At 47.2% G+C, this 23,956-nt stretch overlaps 1 protein-coding gene across 12 annotated transcripts in view; it reads left to right on the top strand.

The window, feature by feature from the left end:
• Positions 1 to 23,956, top strand: part of ASTN1 (astrotactin 1) — a 260,656-nt gene that overhangs the window by 71,016 nt on the left and 165,684 nt on the right. For all 12 annotated transcript variants that reach the window (XR_009462441.1, XM_059728333.1, XM_059728331.1 and 9 more), the window contains exon 2: positions 21,452 to 21,639. Coding sequence is in view for 11 of the 12 variants with exons in the window: in XM_059728333.1 (XP_059584316.1) it covers positions 21,452 to 21,639 (188 nt within the window). In the remaining variant the exon portion in view is untranslated. The remainder of the gene's footprint in view (positions 1 to 21,451; positions 21,640 to 23,956) is intronic.

The following is a 23,956-nucleotide window of genomic DNA, read 5'->3' as shown; positions in this document are numbered from 1 at the left end:
CCCTCCTCTCCAGGAAGGGGACCACTCCTGAAATCTTTGTGACAGGTTGCTTGTCTGCTTCTCCATCCTGGGACCATGTTGGTTTGGATAACTTCAGTAGCCTTGTTTGGAGGCCTTGCAAGCATGACTGATTTCTGGTTACCAGTTCAATGGAAGTGATTCTTGGATGTGGGTTGTTTGTCTAGTGCACTCATTTTTGAGACACTAGGGTAGGAAATAAATTGTGCTTGTGCTATCGGGGTTGTAGTGTACTTGGTTTACCACCCTACCAGCTCCTGAGAATCTGGACTAACACATGGTGCCATCATGGAGGGCTGATCTCAAGACTTGCAGGGGTCACAGGTTTAGGACCTCTTGCTTGCTGATGTGATGCTGAAAGGTAGGCTTCTCTGAGGTGCCTTTGGTCTTGGGGCAGGGATGTATTATGCTGTGCTGATCAATGTGGTAAAGTGATTTGCATAGGGAAAATAATGTGGGATGGGTGGGAAGAGAATCCGTGTGTCTGAGAGGATGGGAGCCAATCAAGTGTCTGAGACCTTGCACAAAAAACAGGGAAAGTAGACTGGGTCTCCTACTTCCCTTGGACCGGAGAGGCTCTGCTGCTTTCCTTCTCTGCTTCTGGGATTTAGAAGGCTCTAATGTTGTAGCAGGCCTTCCTGTGAAAGAAAGGAAGCTGAAGGTACTGCTGTGGCAGGGGTGGGCAATTATTTCGGGCAGAGGGCCGCTTACTGAGTTTTGGTAAGCCATTGAGGGCAGCATGACAGGCAGCCGGGGCAGATAAATATTAATTTTCTTAATTTTGGGAGGGCCCCGCGGGCCAGATAGAATGGCCTGGTGGGCCGCATTTTGCCCACCCTTGTGCTATGGGGAGACAGCTCTATGCTGGACTCTTTTGGGGGCCAAGGTTACACCCAGCAGAATACCCATCTTCTTGTACAGACTCCTTTCCTGTGAAAATTGTGGTGGAGAACAAACAAAAGCAGGCAGATTCTTGAAGGTGGAATGGATTTCTCCCAGGGCTACACCAGGCACATACCAGCAGCCTCCCACTGCTATCTGGTAGGCACAAATTGCCTGCTCAGGGGAGCCTCCTGTCCATCCATCTGAACTCTCTGCCTCCCTGCCTGCAGTGACTTTGCTGATTTATATAGATCATCAATATGACAATTATATACACCTGAAGATTTAATTACCTCAATTTCTGTGAGGCAGTGACAGATTTATGCCTCTATTCCATTCTTGTAAATCTGAAACCAGCCTGACTAGACCCAAAAGTCCTTTACACAGATCAATCTCTGAACACTACAGGTCTCTGGCCCTTTTGACAAGTGCTTCTTTCAAGAGAGATAAATTTAAGAGGTAGGGTTGACTTCCCCCCCGCCCCCCCCCCCCCCAATCTTTTTTACTCTCCATTATTTTGAATGTCTTCCTGGAAAAATTAAAACCAATTCTGAGCTTCATTTTCATAAGACATGAGATTTCTGAGACTGGATAAAACCAGTGGTTTGATCAGAGTCCAATACCGTATCTGTGAAAGAAACCCTGTAGCGGGCAATTCTGGGCTAATCTTCCTGTCCCTAAGTACAGATTCCTCCTGACTCCCCAGTAGTTAGAGGCTGGCTTGCACCCTGAAGTGGGAGGTTTTATATCCTTTCCAAAACTCATGGCTTTTTTCATTTAAAGTAGATTAATTCTGGATATTTGAGTTGTTAGAACCCTGATAAACTCTTGGCCTTGTGGATATTGGGTGAGTGGTTGGGAGTATTTCCTGTGACTAGTTTGAACTTTCCACCATTTACAATTTTCAAAAGCATTCCCGTGTCATTAAATGCTCCTTCTTGGGTTTTATAAAATAGGAAGAATAGGAAGCTGCCTCACTGTTCACAAGCCCTGCTTCACCTCTGAACTGAGATTCTAAAAGCTGGCTCTGTTCCCAGCTCTAGTTTCAGTGTCCTCACCTATCCTGTCTTTCTAGATCAGTTATTGACAGCCTACAGCCGGTAGAGCTATTCTAGCTGGGACTTCTGTGGTGTTATAGCTGGGTGGTAGGGAGGAGCAGTGCCTCAGATGGAGCTGAGTGATTTTGGCCCGCTGCTTGTGAAGCATTGCCTGGTCTAGACTGAAAATTCTTTGGGACAAGGACTGTCTCTCCTGTGATGTGCCAATACAGTGTTTGCTGCAATGGGATCTCAAGACAGTACTATGATATCAATGACAAGATGGTATAGGCCTTTGGAATTTATGTCAGCTTCCAGACTCTTCACTCCACCCCAATCAGTGTCTCCCCACCTATCTGTCTTTTATCTCTTCTCAGCACGTTGCCAACAGCTTAAAATAAGGAGAGTATATTGAAAGCAGATGGTGATAAGAAGTCCCAGGCTACTTGTGAGAACGTTTGAAGGCTAAATGTTCACCTTCATTATTGCCTATCTTGTACTCTCAAATACTGGTAGGTAAATGCAGTCTGGTCCCTGGTTAATTTTACCAGAGTAAAAGTCCTTGATGCTGTCCAGTTTGGGGATCTTTTATTTGTGCTGAGCTGAAGACCTCTGTATCACATCAACCCTCTAGCCTAGCGCTTGGGCTAAGTTTAAACCCAAGGTGAACTTCTAGCACAGAAAGCATTCTTGCCTGTGAGCTGATGAAGAACAACCAACCCTCCTTGTTTCATGCAGTAAGGACAGGAATGCTAAAATGATATCTAATTCTCTTGCCCCCTTGGCCCCCGTCATAATGAGCACTTAAACAAATTAGTCTGCAGGAATGGGCTGGAGTTTACCCTTGAAGTGAAGTCCATCTCATCTCTATAATGTGTTCCCCTCCCCTTCCTATCCCACCACCAGCCCTGACTGACCTACCTTGTACGATCCGCTCTGATGTCTTGCTAAGTGCCTGGCAGATGGTCCAGAGTAGCTGGCCATTACCTTGACTGTCAGTCTGTTATGGATATAAATAGCCATTTGCCTTCCTGTGAAAGTCCCTGGTACACTTCAAAATTATAGTAGTTTGGCAGCAGCTGCATTCCCCATCTTGTATTCCTAAGGATTGAATGGGGGAAGAGGGAAAGATCAGGTGCCATGGGATGGAGGCAAGATGTTCTCCTAAAGGTGAGAGAGAAGCTCCATTTCTCATTTTCCCATTCTGGCAGCATTTGGGGGCAATGCAGAGACAGCCCACCTAGTACCTAGGTTTCAGCACCTCGTCATCACTTTGCCATGGCCTGTGCATCCTGTCTAAGCACTGTTGAATTCAAGTAGTGTTTCTAGCCAGCTGTCATTTACCAAAGAGACATGTCCTATGATGGTATCTTTCTGGGTGAAGGGACATGACAACTGGGGAAAGCTCTTCTCTTTTAGACCTTGAGAAAGTGAAAAATATTGGAGGCAAGAACAGGAGAATATGGGAACAATGAAGGGTGGTGTGCCTTTAAAGTTTGGATTGTGAAACAAAGATTGTACCTGGTGAGGTGCAAGATCTGTTTACAGTCCGTAAACTCCTTGCTAGCCTGTGCCATTTGTTGGTCTTTTAAAATGAGGGATGGCCCAACCAAAACGTCTAGAACTGGATTAGGACTTTCCTGAAGTTTGAAGGTGTGTTTGGATCTGGTTTGATAGCCAGGAAATAGAATACATCCCTGATTGTTCTGTGACACCCCTAAACCAGTCATGGTTAATGCCAGGGAAGGAATAACAGGAATAGATTACATTAGACATGCCCTGTACATATATTCCCCCTTTAAAGCATTTACGATTTGCCACTTTTTGGAGATAGGATACTGGGCTAGATGGTCTGATCCTGTATGTCTGCAGGAGGAAGTAGGTGAAGATCTTTTTTTTTTTTGTTTTAAGTAGACTTCTTGCTGTGAAGAGTGGGTCACGGAGAGGAGGAGGAGAGGACTCCAGGATTAAGACTTTTTTAGAACAGTGACGGAGAAAAAAATGGAAATTTCTGAATGTGACATTGCTTGGAGTAATTGGGAGCCTATCAAGATATTTTGTAGTGGGGCACTGAATCTTCCTCTTATTTTGTGATGTGTACATGCCTGAAGTCAAAGGAACCTGCAATAAGAAAGGCTTATGGCTAACATGAGAAGCTAGGCATTTTTTCTAAGTTCTTGGTGATTTTTTATTTATTTATTTATTTATTTATTTATATTTTTTTGCACTCCTATCTTGAATGAGGGGGCTCTGTACTTAGTATTTACATGTGCCCTTGACTGTGCAGTTCCTACTGTGCAGTCATTTAGTACTTGCTTTAGTAAGTTACTGCGCAGTCCTGGTGGTGCACGGTTGTGTCCAACCCTATCGGCATCATGGTTCATGCTCACCAATTCTACCTTGCCATAGCGACGAGCTACGTCGCCATAGCTCATTGCTATGGTGACGTAGCATCTCGTGTAGATGCGCCCACTGAAAATGAGACATCTTTAAAACCTTGGGACTTGGAATTACTAGGTGCTGTGGAACATCTTGAATGTTGTGACTATGCCGAACAGGTTGTGGGTGTTGGTGCAAGAGTGGTGGGGCTGTGTCTGCACATAACAGGTATGCTCAGGCATCTGAAAGTCTGATCCTGAGTACAGCCATTGCCAAGCTTAAAATATTCTGAGCCTTTTCAACTGCCTTACTTCAGTACACCTCTGCCACATATAACTGAGCAGCACCAGCTCTGTTGGACCAAAGGTGGAGGAGTTACTGCCTCCAAACTCACTGGGTTTGCAAAGAAAGGTCCCAGTAGCAGACTTGTAGCTTGAGAGAGAGAGCAGTTACAGTGCATGCAGTAATGCTTGCTTGTGTGGTATAGTTTTACCAAGGAAGAGGAAAAGAGAACTTGGCACAGGGTAGGAGAGGCACTGTAAGGCCAGAAAAGATGTTACTTAAAAGAGACATTTTATGTTTTGCTTGTAACCCAGGGCAATATTGATGCATATGTGGCTGTTCTTTAAATCTTACTATCAAATTTGAACACGAGAAACTGACTCACTAATTAAAGAGGCACTTTTGTGCATGGAATACAGAATGACCCAGGGGCCAGATGTCACAGGGCTTTCTAATCTAGTGGACAAAGGCATAACAAGATTCAGCGGATGACAGTACATATCAGCAAAGGTCACCCAAGAGCCTCGTCTTTAACAGTGAGGATAATTAGGATTCAGGACAGCTTCCTATTGCATGTACTCTGGCCTCCATCACTCTCAGTCTTTCCATTAAGACTGATCTAGTTCTGCTTCAGGTCATTGGATGATGTCTGCAGGAATCTGTGGGCCAAATTTGGCACCCCACACTATGTAGGAAGTTAGACTATAGGACTGAAGTGGTCCCTTCTTACCTTTTAATCTGTAATCAGGTGAATCAAATCTCCCCTTTGACATCCCTTCAAGATTTCAGTAGTGCGTGATCAGGTCCCAAGTGACATAGCATAGACGAAATGCTTATTTGAACTCTAGGTGATCTCATTCTTTACCTACTAGGCCTCCATTTGACATCCATTCGAGAAGAGACCTTCAAGTGAAGAATAATAGTAAGGCTTAGGTTTTCTGGGTTGAAGAATTCTGCCCTGTGATAAGTTAGCTTTTGTTACTCTCATATGACAGATCATTGGATCTGGGTAACATAACTGTCTCCTTTCCTGTAACTCATGTTTCACAGGTTTACTATAAATGGAACCAAAATTACAAAACATGAGTAACAGGTTGGTGTACAGGCCAAACCCCCTGGGTGCCAGATGTGACCATGCTCACCAACCAAGTACTTGCCCAAATATGAGTAAAATTCAATGGAAAAATTTCCCTTTGAGGGATCTTGAACCAGTAAAGCCTTAAGTGTCTTGCATAAAGAGAACAGAAGCAGTGTAGCAAGTCTCTTTGCACTGCCAATAGTGACCCTGCAAGCAGATTCAGACCAGCAACTTCCAAACAGGATGCTGCAGCTCTATGTATTATCATTCCAGCAGTAGTGCAGAGTACTGTAAATGAGCAAGTGGTCCATTTGCAACAGTCCATTTATATTCAGTATAAAAATACCACTATAAGGGCAAGGAACTGATTGTTTGTTTTTAAAACTGGCATACTTTTTCAAAAGTAGGCAAACTTGTATTATAACTGAAAGCCTGCCTAGCAATCGACTTATTTTAAAACAATTACTTGCAACAAGTGTTAAATTTTTAATTAAAGTGTATTTGCTGCAGATGCTATAAAATCTCGTGACAGAGCATTGATAGCAATGGGAGAGTATTCAGAGTTCTTGAGATCAAGCTTCTCAGATGATGCTGTTTACAAATCAATTTAGGAGACACAAAGAGGTCCGACTACTCTTCTCCTGGTCTCCATGGGAAAGGATTTGGTTGATGCTTTCTGTGTCTGAGCCCCTTAATACTAAAATAAATCCCAAATGATTGGGCACTCTTGAAAATCTTGAGCAAAGTATCTGGAAAGAGAGTGTCATTCATGAACTGTGGATTTAGTAGATGGGTCTCTGATGACTTCACAAGTCATAGTTTCATAGTTGGTAGGGTCGGAAGGGACCTGAGCAGGTCATCAAGTCCAACCCCCTGCCATGGGCAGGAAACAATGCTGGGGTCAAACGACCCTGGCTAGGTGATTATCTAGCCTCCTTTTGAAGACCCCCAAGGAAGGAGCAAGCACCACTTGCCTTAAAAGTTGGTTCCAGATCCTAGCTGCCCTGACTGTGAAATAGTGTTTCCTGATGTCCAGCCTGAATCTACTCTCAGCCAATTTATGGCTGTTATTCCTAGTTACTCCTGGTAGTGCTTAGGGGAACAGGGTCTCTCCCATTCCCCGCTAGTCCCCCTTGGTAAGTTTATAGATGGCCACCAGATCCCCTCTCAGCCTTCGCTTGTGGAGGCTGAACAGGTTCAGGTCCCTTAGCCTCTCCTCGTAGGGCCTGCCCTGCCCCCTGATCATGCGGGTGGCCCTCCTCTGAACCCTCTCAATGCTGTCCACATCCCTCCTGAAGTGTGGCGCTCAGAACTGGTCGCAGTACTCCAACTGCGGCCTGACCAATGTCACGTAGAGGGGGTGGATGCATGACAAGGTGCGGTTGGCCTTCCTGACCGTGTCTCCACACTGGAGGCCCATGTTTATCTTGGAATCAGTATTGATTCCAAGATCCTTTTCTGCCTCTGCACTGACAAGAAGGGAGTTCCCAGCCTGTAGGTATGCTGCTGGCTCTTCCTCCCCACGTGCAGTACCTTGCACTTGTCAGTGTTGAAACCCATCCTGTTCTCATCTGCCCACCTCTGTAACCTGTCCAGATCTAGTTGTAGCCTGTCCCTCCCTTCTAGCGTGCCCACATCTTAGTGTCATCCACGAATTTGAATAGGGTGCTTTTCACCCCCTCGTCCAAGTCGCTGATGAAGATGTTGAACAGTGCGGGCCTGAGGACCGAGCCTTGCGAAACCCCACTGCCCACATCCCTCCAGGTCGAAAATGACCCATCCACCACCACTCTCTGGGTGCGGCCCTCCAGTCAATTGGCAGCTCATCTGACTGTGTAGTCATTGACACCAGTCACGTAATTTTTTAATGAGAATGGGGTGAAAGACAGTGTCGAAGGCCTTCCTAGGCCTAAGTCTTGTGATCCAACTATAGAGAGATTTTATTGTCACTGAAAGGGAATAAAAAAATCAGTTTTTACTTTTTAAATAAAAATGATGTTTTTTAAAAGACAGAATTGCTGACAGATTGGATTAATTTTCTTCTTGTGATTGGAAACCCAAATAAGTTTTGGATATTCAGTGATAGATGCAATTATACATGTATATTATTGTGTGAAAGATGTAGCAGGTATAATCTCACAAATATTTTTCCCCATATTGTATGCAGAGCCTGTATTTTGACAGGTAATATTTGAGTTAAGTCAAGTTTTAAGTCTAATGCAACATTTAAATGCAACTGTGCCTTTATTAACTCTACTCCTTGGATTTTTTAATAAGATTAATTAAAATTTTGAGGGAGTACAATGTATTGAAGTTGTAATATATTCTGTTTTTAGTCTGAGCGAATAGTGCTCTTTTAAAGGGCATGGAGCAGACTGTGTAACATTGATTTCAGAGTAAAAAATGTGTCCAGGTTTGAATAGAAAATCATTGCTAAACCAATGAGAATAGAAATCCAACTTGTATTGCTCACTCCACAGCGTTGAAGGAATCTGCTGCCACTTTGCAGAAATGACTGTCTTTTTATGGCAGTGCTCATCTCACTTATTTTTCTCTTACCTGACCTCTGCTGTTAGGACATATTGAAGCTCTTTACATTTTCAAAATTTTGATGCAAAATAGAACAAGAGCTTTAGGATTTGGCTAAAAGTAGATGATATGTTTTCATCTGGCTGGACTGTTACATGATAAAGGGAATTTCTGATTCCTGGAGGAAGAAAAGGAGTGGAGGAAGGAGGGAAATAATTGGAGGGTCTGCATCAGTGCTAGAGAAAACATTGCAGCCACCAGCATTGCCAAAATTACCATATATATGGGATTGACTTGTCATGGCAGTATGGCACAATCCTTGCTCCTGTTCTCATTGAAGCCATTAAGTACTTCAGGCTTAGCTCGTAGAAACCTGTGCATCTCATAGAGAATTTAAAAGAGAAAACATTCTATTGGAGGAAGTGGAGGGGGAATTTCACCTACATGTTCAAGAACTTTCTAGAGATTCTTATTTCCTTAAAATCTCCAAGGTTGATCAGTCTCCTAAGGTCAAATTCTGCAGTTAGTGCTTGAACTCCCATTAACTTTAAGAACAGGAGTTTGCCAATATGACAGAAAAAAAGTGCATCTTCTCAGATCTGGATGTGAAAAATGCAATGAGACAGAGAGAAACGTAGAAAACAGCAAAACTTGAAGGAACCCTTTCTCACTGGGCACGCCTACACAGGACGCTAACTGTGCAGTAGCATCTCACAGTACAAACAGTGCTAATATGCTACTGTGCGGTATCATTAGGCTGCCGCGCAGTAGCATCACTAAAAAGGTGCTTGCTGGCGCTACTGCACAGTAACTCCTGTTACTGCACATTTATTTAGTACTTGATCATACAAGTACTAAATAAATGCACAGTAACATCTTGTGTAGACACACCCGGTGAGACACTATTTTAATGTTGCATTTACTAGTGTGCTGCTACTTTAGAGTACTAAAGAAACCCTAGACCTTGAAGAGTCTGCTCCTGTAGTTCCTGTTGATTTTGGGTCTTGTTGACACTGTAACAGCTGGCACTGACCCCAAGTGCAGTGTGTGTTGGCTTCTTGTGCACTCCTGTGCTACTGAAGGAGAAGCTGATTTTGGGGTGTTGTGGCTTCAGATGTGTCTTTAGAGGACTGGTAGGATCCTGCCTGAGATAGCTGTGGCTGTAAAATGACTTGTTCATTGAAATGGTGGATATGATCTTTTTAGTATATCTTTCAAAAGTCATGTTAAATGTTACTGTGCTTTTTGTCAAATGTTGAAAAACTATTTCCTCATTTAGCAAGGGCTCATAAGGTGACTGTATTAACAAGTTAAGTGAGCTGGCTCCTCAGCTGATGTAAATCAGAGGCTCCAGTGACTGTAGTTGGACTACCTCTACCTGCCCATCCTTTTTCTGCTAAGAGTGATATTGTAGCCATGCTGGTCTGGAAATTATGTGACGGGCAAGGATTTTTTAGTGTGATATCTTTTACTGGACCAGCTGTATATTTGGGATAAAGTTAAACAAGCGTTTGAATGTAAAACATTCTTCCTTAGATCTGAGCTTGTCTGTCTTTATCGCAACTACCTAGTTGGTCCAATAAATGATATCACATGGAAGGCCTTGTTACATGGTAATTTTAGGCAGCTTCTGGAGCTTTTAACTCCTGGACTGGTTGCACATTAACATCTACTCATTATTTGGTTTAAAGTTATGCCACTCCAGGGCAGGATAATCTCTAATCTGCCTAATTTTGCTCCTGTTCCATTAAGGTGTGGCCACTCCCTACAACTGTTCTGCCCAAATTAAAATCCTCCAACATCCCAGGAAGCAGTGGCCCATCCTGAGTCAGGGCAAGTGGGGATGCTGGGGTGCAGCAGGATTGGGCATGGCACCTCACCTCCCAGCATGCCGGGCAGAGTGAGCACTGCAGCCCTGGAGTTCCTGGTGACTGCGGTGCTTCCCACTGCTACCTGGAGCGGCTCGCTGCTCCCACTGGGCAGAGCAAGTGCCACAGCCCTGGAGCTTGCTTGCCAAATCTCTGTTGGCAACTCACAGCTGTGCAGATGGGGGACAGTCAGAGAAGGTTTTTTTCCTTAAGGTGTGACTGCTTCACTAAGCTGATTAACATGTGTGGAGCTTACAGCATAAGGTGTAACAAGTCCCTAAGAAATACTTGTTCCTCTCCTAAATTTGCCTTCTTCCTTCTCTAACACTTCTATTTCTCTCCCTTCGCCCTACTTGCTTGCTCTTCTCTGTTGTTCTCCCCATCTCTCCTTTCACAGATGGTTTGGGCAGTATTCTGTGTCTGCCATTATGTTTATAGAACAAGCAAGGGTCTGCTGAGGCTGATATTCCTGTAGATGTTAAGGACGCAGGTCACATTTGATACCAGGCTAACACTTCGCAGGATAATTAGTGGTCTCCTGATGCTGTTAACCCCTGACTCAGGCAGGCTATTTTTTAACATAGGTGTTAGAAGTTAATACCATGCTAATGGCTTCACTTCCAAGGCCTTAGTGAAAGGCATGTGGGGACCAGGCCTGTCATCAATATCTTTCAAACTTTGAACTTGAAATTATTCTTTCTTTCCCCTTCTACTGGCTTTTCAGCTTCTTTCCTCCCAAGCCTCGAATCTATTGCATCATATGGACTTGTGCAGTCAGATCTTCTGCAGGTGCAGTTCCACAGAGGATTGGCACCCATTTCAGACCAGCTGAGGAACTGACTGATGAGATTTATGATTAATGTTGGAAGGGGGACGTACAAGGCAGTTGTTGGCCGGGGCAGAGGCAGGAAGTCATAGGTTAGTTCTGACATTGTCTTTATAGAAAAGACAGGTCGTTAGTGTGCACAGCCTGGGGAGGATCCAGTTGCACCCATGCTTTGATACCGGCTCCATCCAAACTTTAAAACTAACTGCCTCAGAGGGCAACATTTCTATTCAGGCAGTGCTGACTTCATGACTCATTGGGCATGTCTACACATGCATTTGGATGAGAGATCAGTTTACTAAACTACTTGCAACTAAACTGCTTGCAAGTAAATGCTCCCGGGCAGGCATCTACACATTCAGAGATGTGGCAGCAGATTTGTTGCTCTTGGCAGCAAACTGGTGCCACTTCCCGTGGCCCTGCAATGGGCCTCTGCCACCACTGGGGGGAATTTGAATCTCCAGCTGCAGCTGCCAGCAGCTGGCAGCCATCTTGAAAAGGCAGCCCTGCTCTCTGCTCCCTTGCCAGCCACTTCCCTGTCCAGGAGCAGCACACACAGTGTAGGGGCAGCATGTGGCAGCCCTCTCCTCACCGCTTCTGCCTCCCTGCACCATGACTGATCCAGCCCCTGCCTTTGGCAGTGATGACCAGTGCCCTGGGCTCCTGCTGGCCACCATGCTGGCCCTGCTGGCCTGCTGTGCTGACTGCCGGCTAGACCACAGCCATCTGGGCCCTCCTGGCTCTCCCATGCACAGTGATCACTTGTGTAGCCACAGTGGACCATCCCAGTGTTGCCACTGCCATCCAGCTGCAGCCTGGACCCTATCCTGCTTGCTGGACCCTGGCAGGGATGCCAACGATGGGCTGCTGGGGCTGCCCTCACTCTCCTGGGCCTCCAGCCCCGCTGCCTCTGGGCCAGCCAGGACTGGTGGTTTCATATAGTGTAGCAAACCTGCTATGAGCAGTGGCTGGAGGCATTCTGGATGACCCGGGCCACTTTCTGGGACCTCCTGGAGAATCTCTGGCCACACATGGAGTGACAGGACACTGCCGTGCAGCTGCCTCTCCCTATGGACATCCCCATGGACTCTCCCCATGGATGTGCTCAAGCTGGCCATGCCTGCCAGCCTCCACTATGTGGGCCATCTCTTTGGGGTGGGCAAGGCTACTACCAGGGAGGCCATCCTGGAGGTTTGCAGTGCCCTCCAAGACATGCTGGGGCACACGGTGCTCCATATACATGTTCCCATGGGGATGGTGGTGGGATTCTGTGCCCTGGGACTCCCCCAGGGCCTCGGGGCCCTGGACGGGATGCACATCTGCATCACTGCTCGTCCCCATGGTGACTGTTCCTACTATTGCCAAAGGGGCTTTCACTCCATTGTGCTTCAGGCTGTCGTCGAACTTCACAAATGCGAGTGCTAGCTAGGTGGGCAGTGCCCACAATGCCTGCGTTCTGCATCTCCATCATGCCAGCCCTGGTGTAGAGTAGCTGCTTTGTGCCGGGGTGCTGGACCTGCAGCTAGGCTCCATGGTGGTTCTGCCCTCCTCATTTTGAGGACCCAACCTACCTGCTCTCCTGCCATGGTTCATGCAGCAGGAGACCCCCGCCTGACCCAGCTGGACCCCTGCCAGACCCACTTTAACCAATGCCTGGGCTGGACCCGCATACTGGTGGAGTGCGCCTTCGGCCACCTCAAGGGATGCTAGCAAACCCTCATTGCTCTCCTCAATTTGCCAAGGACAACCTCCCCTTGGTTATCTTTGCAGCCTGCATACTGAATAACATCTGTGAGGCCTGGCAAGAGCTCTTCTGTGAGGCCTGGGTGGAGGAGGCATGGTGTGCGGAGGACACCTGGCAGTGGGAACACTGTAGCTGTGGTGTCGGCTATAGCAGTGGGCCCCCCTCCCCTGCTGAGGCCCTGGGAGAGCTGCACGTATGCCCCTGGGGGCCAGGGCATCAGGTGCAAGAGGTGCGGCTGACCACCTTCTCTTGCTCTCCCCGCTGTAGCCTGCCTGGGCAGCCACCCATTGGCATCCCACTCACCCCCAGCACCACGCTTACTGCAGAAATGTCTCAGAAGAACAAGTTTTTATTTCTCTCACATCCAACAGATCCTCCTCCACAACAGAGTCTCTCTCCCCCCTCCCCCACTCCCAGCAACAGAGCCCTTCCACCACCCACCCCACCCACCAACAATAAAACACTCTCTTCCCTGTGAAAACTATTTACAGTGTGGTTTGTGTGGTCTCCCGGGGGGAGGGGGGACATGGGGGTGGGGGCAGAGCCTGGGGACAGGCAGCCAGCAGCCTTTGGCTGTTCCTCCATGGTTGCATATGCCATGGTGAGCCTGGTGGGCAGGGAGCTCACCCAGGGGCAGTGGTGGCCAGTGTATGGGTGGCTCCCCCCTTGGCAGCCAGTGTCCAGGGCCAGCAGGGCTAGTGTGCAGTCCTGGCCCCACTGCAGGCAGGTCCACCTGTGTGGAGCTGGGGCAAGCAGCAGTCCTGGGCCCAGGCAGGGGGGCTGAGTGATGGGGGACCCAGGGTGGAGTCTGGGGCAGAGGCTCCTGGCTGGTGGAGGTGGTGCTGGGCCTCCATCCAGGCTCATGGTGGGGCCTGCTGCTGGGTGGTGGGTGGCTGCCAGGGGGCAGGCAGAGCTAGGGTCAGGGACCAGGCAGCTGTTGGCACAAAGGCGACCGCCAGGGCCAGGATGGTGTCCGGCACCTGGCAGTTGTTGTCTGTGGCCTGCACTGCCCTGTCCAGGGCCACAGTCTACTCTCACAGGGCCTCCAACTGCTTGCGTTCCAGGGTTAGGAGCTTCACTTGGAACTCCCAGTCTGCCCAGTCCCATGCATCCTCACCTGCCACCTGTCCTGGTGGGCCATGTATTCCACCCACTAAGCCTGTTTGTCTACTGGGTGGTCCTCTGATGCCATCACTACCTGGTCTAGGAGGATGGTATGGTTCTGCGTCTGTCTCCTGCAGAGCTGAGTCATCCACAGGGCCCCGGCTATGGGTGGTGGAGACCCTGAGGCTGCATCCCAGCTGCCAACTGCAGCTGCAGAGCCATGAAAAAGAAGCTGTTTGTGACAGTTTGCAACATTTGTGAGATAAGATGTTCTGTACCAGGGCCATGAGCTGACCGGCCTCAGATCAGGAGCTGGGCATGCATGGGTGCCTAGGGACCATGGTAAATCATCCAGGCAGCCACCGGCCAAGCCCCACATCCCTGCTTACTCTGCAGGGGCAGATGGGCTGCTGGGTGCTAGCCACAGGCAGCCTGCCTCCCCTGCCCCGTTCATAGGGCGGGACAGGCCAGTCTTCTGGCAGCACCTGTTGCTATGGTTTCAGACCCCATTGCCACCCCCGTTTCTGCAGGCCAACCTGTCTTCTGTGCTGCCACCAAGCCCATGGTGCACAGGCTTGGGAGGCACAGAGCTCCCAGATGACTAGGCTGCCCATGCCCCTGCCCTCTCTGCAGGAGGCCTCTCTGGGGAGGTATCCTGTGCCCAGCCCTCCCTCCCCCCTGCACCAGTGCTGCTGTCCAAGCATGCCTCTGCTGCATGTATCATGGGCACTGCAAAAGGAGCTGTTTGGTGGACCAAGGAGTGCCTGACCCACTACATCCTGCTGCTGATGATTGCCATGCTGCCCCAGGTGCATCTGCACAACTGGCACAGGACCCTGAACTTCGACAGCATGGGGGGCAAGCCCAGGCTGCTCTGCAACCTCTGCCACCACCTAGAGGGCTATCTGTGGTTGTACTATATGTCTCTGCCTCTTGCAGCCAAGGAAGACATTGCCACTAGCATCAATGCATTCCTTAGCATGTGAGAGCCCTGTGCCTGCCTAGCTGTTGGGGCATGGGCTGCTTGATAAAGTTTTGTGCTGTTTCCTGCCTTCCTGTATGCTGTGGGGGGAGTCCGGGGGCCAGGGGAGTGCAGCTGGCCTAGGCAGGGATGGGGGCAGGGGCTTGGGTGGGGCCAGCCCTTCCCAAAGTGCAGAGCTTACCACTTGGCTCCTTGTAGTGCCCAGCACAAGGGCATAGTGCAGAGCTGTATCGTGAGGCAGTGCCCCACAGCACCTGCAGGCTCCAGACAGGCAGTTGGGGGGTGGGCTGCAGGCAGCTGGAGCTGGCCCCAGTGGCTGAGAGCTGCCTGCAGCTGGGTATGGGTGCTGACAGGCCTGGCAGCTGCATGGCAATGCAGTGCCAGGCAGTTGCTCTGGGGTGCAGGCAGGCTGGTACAGTTGGCTTGCGGCTTGCCATGGGGCACACAGGGGCCTGGAGTTGCCTCAGGTTCCCTGCACAGGTATCCCTCCCCAGGGCTCAAAATGCCTGCAGGCTTTTAAGGGCCTGAGGCAGGGGCTGCCATAGAGCCAGCCCAGCCATTGGGGCAGGAGAGGCTCCCAGCCTTAGAGCCCTGGGGCTACCCTTAGGCTGCCCCTCTAGTGGTGGAGCTGTCCCAGATCAAATCTGCTCCCAGTTGGCATCTATACATGAATTACTGCACAGTAACTACTCACAAGTAAATTTGCTTCTTGCATTTGCAGGTAGCAAATTTACTCACAAGTAGCGCCATTTACTGCTCAGTAAGCATGCTCACATGTAGACATACATGCTTAGTGCGCAGTAAAAAGTCTTCTGTAGATGCGCCCGCAGTCATCGCCTCCACTCCACAGATGTTAATACTCTTCTATTCTTTTTAAGGCTCTTAATGCTCCAGTTCAAACTATCCTTTCTTCTGCAGTTCTGCTGTTTGTTAGCTGTTCCTGGTAACGTTGCTCTTCTATTTCACAGACTTTCAGACCTTTTAAACTTTAGCTAAAACACTTAATTCAGGTGTGGTAATATTAACTCAGGTGTAGAAATTATTGACAGTTGAGTATTGGAGGGATTGTCAAAATGCTCAGGAAGGCAATAGTTTGTTTTGTGTATTGGAATAAGAGACGTACATCTCACTATAATGGCCATAGAATTAATGACACAGTATCTTTTGACTCATTTTTGCCTAGTGTTGCATTTTTTTAAACCTAACAACTTAGTGCACATTCCAATTGTTATATTTTTTGCTTTCATCTTAATTTGAATAATATTTGCTAGCCCCCCAGTGTATGAGTGAAGCTTCTAGTTTCCCTTGAACTGTAGAAAAATACCAATATGTGGTGTGTTATATATGCTGATGCATCACACCATCTACACCTCTCTTTTCAAAATCCTAGATCTGACCATGTGCACAGCCATTGGTATAGGTGCATTATGGCTGTGTCTACACATGATGCTTTAATGCACATTAGCCTAAGTTAGTGAACATTAAGCGTGCGTGTCTACATGCGTGTGCCCTTAATGCACATTAAAAATGGGGAATTTAGGTTATTTGCACCTAAATTTGATACCTGCAAATGCAGGTATCAAATTTAGGCGCAAATAATTAAAGTTCATTAACGCACATGTAGACACGTTAAAGCGCATTCACTCTGTGTGCATTAAGCTAATGCACATTAAATTTAAGTGCACTTAAATGCACATGTAGACACAACCTGTGAAGAGGAATCTTTTAGCCATATTTGTCTCTTAGTATTTTCTAGTAATTGGGGTGCCTCTGCATAAGAGGTGTATATGGAGAGGGTGATGGTATATGTGTATGTAGAAAGAGGATACAACATGGCTTGGTGGATTAAAAAATAGGCTTCTTTTTAATGTAAATCTGTTTTTTTTAAATCTAACCACATTTGTCTCTTTAAAATAAATTTGAAATTATGACAACCTGTGATGAGGCCTGAATTTACTGTACTCTATTAATCATTTAAATTATCTCTACCGATGAGCTCTCATCAACTATTAATGAGTTGAAGGGGGCATATTACTCAATAATATACAGAATTAGGGATGAAATATATCTGTAACTTCTGAGGACAAATCAAACTTTATAAATGTCATAATGTTATGTGCTGCACTAAGTATCTATTATTTTCAGTTTTTACAATGGAGGAAATGCCGGTATTTACATTTTTTCCAAATGTCAGTACTTTCAGTTCCTGTTGTGCATAAAAGCTTTTGCCTTAATTACTTTTAATTTCACATTAGCTAGCAGGTGCAGGGAGGATATTTTCTTCATGTTGTGCTAGTTCATTCGAAGTTAAGAAACCAATTGGGAGTTGAAAAAAAGCAGGGAAGTTTTGTGTTCTTCTAGCCTATGAATAAAAAGCCAGGTGGGAGAGGAAGAGAGCTGCGAATTTTAAAATCCAAAACACATGTGACCAGACTTTCAAAAGGTATTTACTTGCCTAAAGATGCATGTAAGTGCCCGGTGGAATTTTCAAAAGTTCATGAGCAGGTTAGATGTCTCCCTTTCATGAACTCAAAGGGAATCAAAAAGTAAGTTGGAGTTATAAGCTTACCCTGCGTAAGCACTTTTGAAAATCCCACTAGGCATCTGCCTGTATCTTTAGGCATGTAAATGCCTCTGATAATTTGGCCCATGGTGAGAGGAAAAGAACTGAAGATTGTACTGAATATTTCTTTTAATTTAATCAGATTAGTTTTGAAATGCAGAACAGGTGCAGATAGATACACTCTCCCTTCCTCCCCCGCCATATCCAGAACATTCTAGCTTATTTTTCCTTTAATAACAATAAATAAATAAATTAAATAAACAAAATGTCTTCTGTGCATTTTAATCTAATTCCAGGTTCCATTCAAATATAGCTTGACGCAAATCCTGACAAATGTGTTTTAGTTTAAAAAAAACAAAAACACACCCCCAAAACAAAAACATTGTTTTGCCATTTTCCAATGTATTAAAATGTAAATAAGTGAGGAAGTTAAATGTGTAGAGCTAGCAAGAAAAGAGCAGGAAGTGTAGTGCGAAAGCTATATTGGGTTGTAAAATTCAAACTGTTCTAAAGATCATGCCATTTGAAGAGAAAGTAAGTTTCAAAGTTCATGTTTAACCAGGATTTAAATAAATTATTTAAATCCAGGCTTCCTGTTTTGCTGATCTAAATAACAATTAAAATGCTTCATCTTGCAGTAACCATAGTCTCTAGATAAAACACATATGTAGCCAGGGGAATAAAATATCAATCATCTGCTGCTATAACACAGACCTCTTCTTCCTATGGAGGTAAAAAAAAAAGTCACTACTAGTTGTAGGTAGCTTTAGGGCTTTCACCCCTTCGCCACCTTGATAGCTTTGTAGCAGAGCACCAGCCATGCTGTATAGGCCAGAATGTATTCCTCTTTTTTAAATTTAAAGATAGAGCACTTAGAGTTAATACACTACATGCTTGCTTGGATTGCCGTGAAGTTTAGTATACCATGTTAAATTTCGAGGTAGGGTAGGGCACACTACCTCTTCCCCTGCCCTCCACCCCTCCAGCCCCTGCAAGAAAAATGGCTTATCTGAAGGTTGACAGTGTTATTTTGTGTGGAACAGGGGACCAAACAATGATTTTGATCATGCTCTAGTTGCTCAACTAGTGCATGGCACTCACTGCTCCTCTTATGAAGGAGACTTTTGCAAATAGCATTACAGCAGAGTTTTATTTCTAGCTAGATGGGCCTTTAACTAGTAAAGTAAACAGATTAGGCTGTGCCTGGCTGGACTGATACTTGGTAGCCTGTTGGCTTGTACATGAGCCAAAAGTCATATGTTTGTAGGCAGCAGCAACAACCACTGGCTAAGTATGTCTGGGCCTTGTTAGACCTTGCGCTGAGCCAAACAAAAGTTAATTGGCTTAGCGTTGTTCAGCTTAGTGGAGGAGTTGCATGGTAAAGCGAAAAACCTGTTCTGACTGTCCTTCACCCACACAGCTGAGACTTGCCACTAGAGGCTTGGTGAGCAGCAGCAGGACTCGTCCGTTCTTCTTGCTGGGCAGAAAGTGGCCCACCACTGTCAGTGGCAGCGAGACCCTGGGGATCTTCCGTTTCGTGCTTAAGCCCTGGCAGCCCTGCTCTCAGCACAGAGCTGCTGCAGTACTGTGATGTCAAGCTGCTTCCCTGGGGCTCTCTGGTCTCATCAAGCTGTGGTGGCTCCTGCTCTCAGGGCTGTCAGGGTGTAAGCCTGGTGACCCCGCTCTCAGTACAGAGCCAGGATGCATCCCTGGAGCTCATTCACTCTGAGGGGCCCAATCCTTTTTTCTCTGAAGTTCAGGCAGCATCTCTCCCCTGTGCCCTTGCTGGTGGGAGCATAGCTCCCTGTACTGCTGACAGGAGCAGAGCCAGCATGGGTGGTGGCAGCAGGTACCACAGCTGCTGCGTACTCCAGGGCTGTGTCACTCGCTCTGTCCAACATCCCTGGGGTGTGAGGCATGAGGCACCATGCCCAGTGCTGCTGTGTCCCAGTGTCCACACTCGCCCTGAGTCAGGGGGGGCCCGGCATTCTGGGATCCTGGAGGACTTCAACTTGGTCAGATTAGCTGTAGGAGGTGGCCAGATAGTAATGGAACAGAAACAAAATTAGGCAGATTGGAGATAATCCTGCCCTGGCATAACTTTAAATCTAATAATGAGTTATTTAAGCCACTTAAAAGGTGTTAATGTGCAGCAGGTCCATAGGTTAAGCACTCTGGAAACCACCTAAACTTACCAGGTAACAAGGCTGTCTCATGCAAGGTTGCCTGCTGGGAAAGGAGATGGAGGAAAGTATTCATCAGAGCCCCAAAACCTCTCCCATCCTTGGGGTCTGTTTGAAGGGTGATGAATGCTATGCTTTGCTCTCTGCGCTTCAAGGTTTGGATACATTCTCTGGATCAGTGGTGCTCAACCTTCCAGCCCCACAGGTTGGATGAGTGGCGCAGGACTGGTCTGTGTGCACAGGACCATATTATCATCCGGCCCATGTGATTCCCGATTGGTCCAGAAATTTAATGGGGCTGGGGACTGACGGCAGTGTTAACTACCATGGCTTTCAAAGCTGTGCCAATTAATTCTGCCCCTGTTCTCCCTTCTGCCAAATTTCTGGACCTGTGGGGAATGGCCAGATGACACGCTCTTATAGGCCAAATCAGCCCTTGGGCCAGAGGCTGAGCACCGTTGCTCTAGACTGCCCCTTCTAGGTGTAAGTGCAGCTGGAGTCAGTGTCTCAGATTAGTATTAGGAAAAAGCAGCACTCGAGATATTGGGTGACTTTGTCCTGGTACAAGTCTTGTAGCTCTGTTGAAACTGGTGCTGATAGAATTATGACAGTTTATACCAGCAAGGGCCAACTCTTTTGGCAGGTGTGCTACAAAACCTGCCCTGCACCCTCCCTGAGCGCCACTTAGATGCCTTTCCTTTACCTGTGCTGTTTTCTGCTTCCTTCCCTGTGCCCTCAACCTGATCTGATGCTCTGCTTTTTGCTCCCTGGACTATCTGCTACTGTTTCCTCCCCCACCCCCCATGCTGCTGTGCCGCCCGCAGGGGCTGCCTGTGCCCCTTGTGGCACCTGTGCTGCAGGTTGACCACTCCTGGCTTATACTGTCTCATGCTCCGTTCCAAAGCGTTTTATGTAAGGTATGCTGGGGTTGAGTGAGGAAGCACTGGAGGTGGGTGGTGCTCTGAGCTACTTTGCTTGCACAGAGGCAGTCTTAACATTACTGGGGAGTCCCAAGGTACCTTACCTGTCAGCTTTCAGACTGCCGTGGACTTCCACGGACTAGCACTCCAAGGAACGCTAGGCCTTTTCTCTGCTGTGCTTCGGTGGAGATGAGACTAAGAGTGCCTTGTCTGTTCTCTGCCATGAGCCCGTTTTGGCTAGCAAGATTCACTGAGTCCTTTCTCCTGTCCTCTTAAAATTGAAAATGCAGCACAGCTCCATGTCTCTGTGTCCAAAGTGAGTTGGTGCATATTCCCCCTGAATGCTGTGGGAGTAGAAGCATATGCTTTGGGTCTTTGCTGAATGAGGGCCAGAAATATGCTGCCAGGCCTCCTTTTTCTCAATAGATAGTAAGTGCCAAGTACTTTCACAGCCATAACTGACAGGCTCTTTGGCAGGTATATTTGGTAAATCCTCCTACCAGTTGCAGCTACCTTACACTGCAGTTTAGAGGAGGGAAGCAATTATGTGTTTGCTCTTTGGGATTATATGAGCCATTGATAGCATGCAGTGAAAAGGATGGTAGTGAGCCTGCAAGGCTCAAGTGCAACAGTTTTCTGCTGTCCTGATATGCTTGATGTTCCCCCGCTGGCCTGCTTGTGCCTGGCTCAGCCAGAAGTAGGTCACTCACTGTAATGATTCCTTAGAAAGAAGCAGACTGGGTTAGGGTACTGATTCTCAGCCAAGATGATGGGATACCCTGGAGTGCCATGAGATCCTTTGAAGGGTACAGAGAGAAGTGAGATGTGAGGAGATAAGAGCAGACTCAGGCTTTCCCTGCCTGGCTGCTCCTTGACTCCACTGCCTGGCCCCTCTGCAAGGAGGTAAGCTCTGTAATAAATTAGTCTTTAAAATGGGATGCTGCTCAAGTTATACAGGGGTGCCTTGAATCTAAAAAGCTTGAAAACCACTGGGTTACAAGCTTTTTTTGCATGGCATCTCTGTGTTAATGTATCAACCTTGTTTTCTTTTTCCAGAGATCTCTGGGAACACGGAAGACATTCCCTTGGTGCGTTGGAGGCAGCAGTGGCTGGAAAATGGTACTTTGCTTTTCCATATCCACCACCAAGATGGTGCCCCCAGTCTTCCTGGCTTGGACCCCACTGTAGAACCCCAGACAGAGTCAGCGGAAGAAGAGCTAAGGATCCTTCACATCTCGGTCATGGTAGGTGCTCTCGTATCTTCAAAGATGTGGTGCCTCTCTCTGGGTGACAGGCATCTTACTTCATTTACATTCAGAGGGATGTGGGACCAGAGTTTTAAATACATTTAGGTGCTTAATATCTCTTGAAATAGGTTAGATTTAGGTGCTTCAATGCCTTATGAAATATATGACCCTTATGTTACCTTTGTGCTCCTGAAAAATCTCCCTTTTCTATTTTCATACAACATCTAACATACCTTGTCTGTAAAGAGTTCCCTGATGTGGTGGTAGTGATGGTGATTTACCATTGAGAATTTTGGTGTCCTTCCTTTCAGGAGCCTCCAAACACCTTACAGAATTAAAGTTGGAAATGGTTTCACCCTCTGTTGGAGACCAGCCATTTTCACGGTAGAGTCAGGAGACCATTTGCAGCAGTGCTCTGTAACAACTTAGGCCAGAGAGCAAAGAGGAACACCACCTCCGGGTAAAACTGCAAGGGCTATTATTCTAGTCTAGATGTCACAACTAAAGAACTGATGTATACACAGAAACCTCAGAGAGGTTGTTAGAAGTTGCACCGCATCATGGTTAGTGGCTGATGTGCAATATGCCCCTTTTTATGGGATCTGCTGGGAATTTGTTTCCTGAAAGGAGATCTGTTGATTAGCAGCAGGCCATATTTCCATTAGGGATGTGACTGGTTAAGCGATTAGCCATTTAACTGATAAGCCTAGTGATAACTGGTTATAGTTTACCGGTCATCGTTTAGCCTGGGGCGCAGTCTGGCAGGGAAGGGGGGAAAGGGAAGCCATGTGATGCCCCAGCAGGAACCAGAAGGCAGCAGGGCAGGTGGGAAGGAAAGAGGAGTGAATGGGGCTAGTACCTATAGCTAGGCTCTGCACATCCCAGTGCAGCCACCTGCAATCTCCCTGCTGCTTGCCACGAGCAGCCTGGGCTCTGGGCAGGCCCTTGCAGCCCACCATGGAGTCTAGGCTGCTCACGGCAGGCAGTGGGGAGGCTGCAAGTGGCTGCACTGGGTCCACAGAGCCTAGCTATTAGGTACTAGACCCTCCTCTCCCCACACCCCACCCCACCTTGCCCTTAGCAATTAATCATTTAACTGTTGTAGTTACAACAGGTTAAATGGATATTTTTTATCGATATTTAAGTCCCTAACTTCCACAGCAGCCATTCCTCTAGTGAGTCTTTCACAGGCAAGCTGCCGAACTTCCGTTTCTTAATCAATGTTCACTGAAATCCGAAATGCTTTTGCCTTGTCCCGGCATTAAACTTCACATTGCCTGTGGAACATTTCTCACTTGCTGCTCTTAGTTGGGGGGAGCAACAGCACCATAGAAATAAGAGGGACTGGCTGAGTTCAGGGTCATGACCGTTCTGGGAGTCCTAAGAGCACTGGTACCCCCAACTGTGGGGCATACACTGATAGCTAGCTTGGGATTCTCCTCTCTGATTGCCTAGGAGGGTAGACTTATTTTTTCGCTGTCCTCTGTTGCGTGGGCCCTTGCTTTGAGATCTCTGGCTGCCCCTTTATGCCACCTCTGAGAGCCTGAGGATTGCAGAACTAACCAAGCTCTCACCAAAGAATACCCTTACCATAGTGAAGGTTGGCTGGTAGCATAAGTTCATATGAATACTCTGTGGGTATAGACAGGTGTCTAGGACCCACTGATCCAGCCACATTCAGTAGCTGGACAGCTCTGTAGAGAGCCATTGCACAGTGGAAAAATGAAGTTGTGCGTATGTAGACGAGCCCTCAGGACCACTCAGGAAAGTGAATCTGAGCTGACTTTTAAAAAGTGGGCTAGTTCTAAATGTGCATGTGGCTGTGGGCGACTGGGGCCACCTTAGTCAGGGGGGTATGTGTCCCCCCAGTGACCGGGGGAGGGAGGAGTCCACCCGCGGCTAATCTTGCTGATTGGGGGGTTCCCCCTGCAGCCAGTTTCGCTCCTGGAAGCTGCATGTGGACACTTTTCAGATTTCAAGTGGCTTTCATTCAACATATCATAGATTAAATTTGTCCATTCTTATATTAAGCTAAACGAAATGAAGACCATGTGAATTTTGAATGTGTGTCCATACAGGTGCTTAATGCAGCTTAACTAATCAGCTTGGAAAAAAGTCAATGAAGTCCTCTCTAGACTGTGCCTATGTGCATAAGCTCTGCTTGCTCTGGTTTTATTCTGGAGTCTTCTTCAGTTCCCAGGAGCCTCCAGAATCCAGGAGGCAAAGTAGCACTAACCAGTTTCTCTGGGCAGGTCTGAGCTCAGGGTGTCCACAGCTCAAAACTGGAGACATAAAGGGGGAGGCAGGCTACTGC

Source organism: Alligator mississippiensis, chromosome 5, assembly GCF_030867095.1.
Source record: "Alligator mississippiensis isolate rAllMis1 chromosome 5, rAllMis1, whole genome shotgun sequence".
Classification (NCBI taxonomy): Eukaryota; Metazoa; Chordata; order Crocodylia; family Alligatoridae; genus Alligator; species Alligator mississippiensis.
Note: the sequence above shows the minus strand (reverse complement) of the source record. Positions and strands in the feature narration are given on the sequence as shown.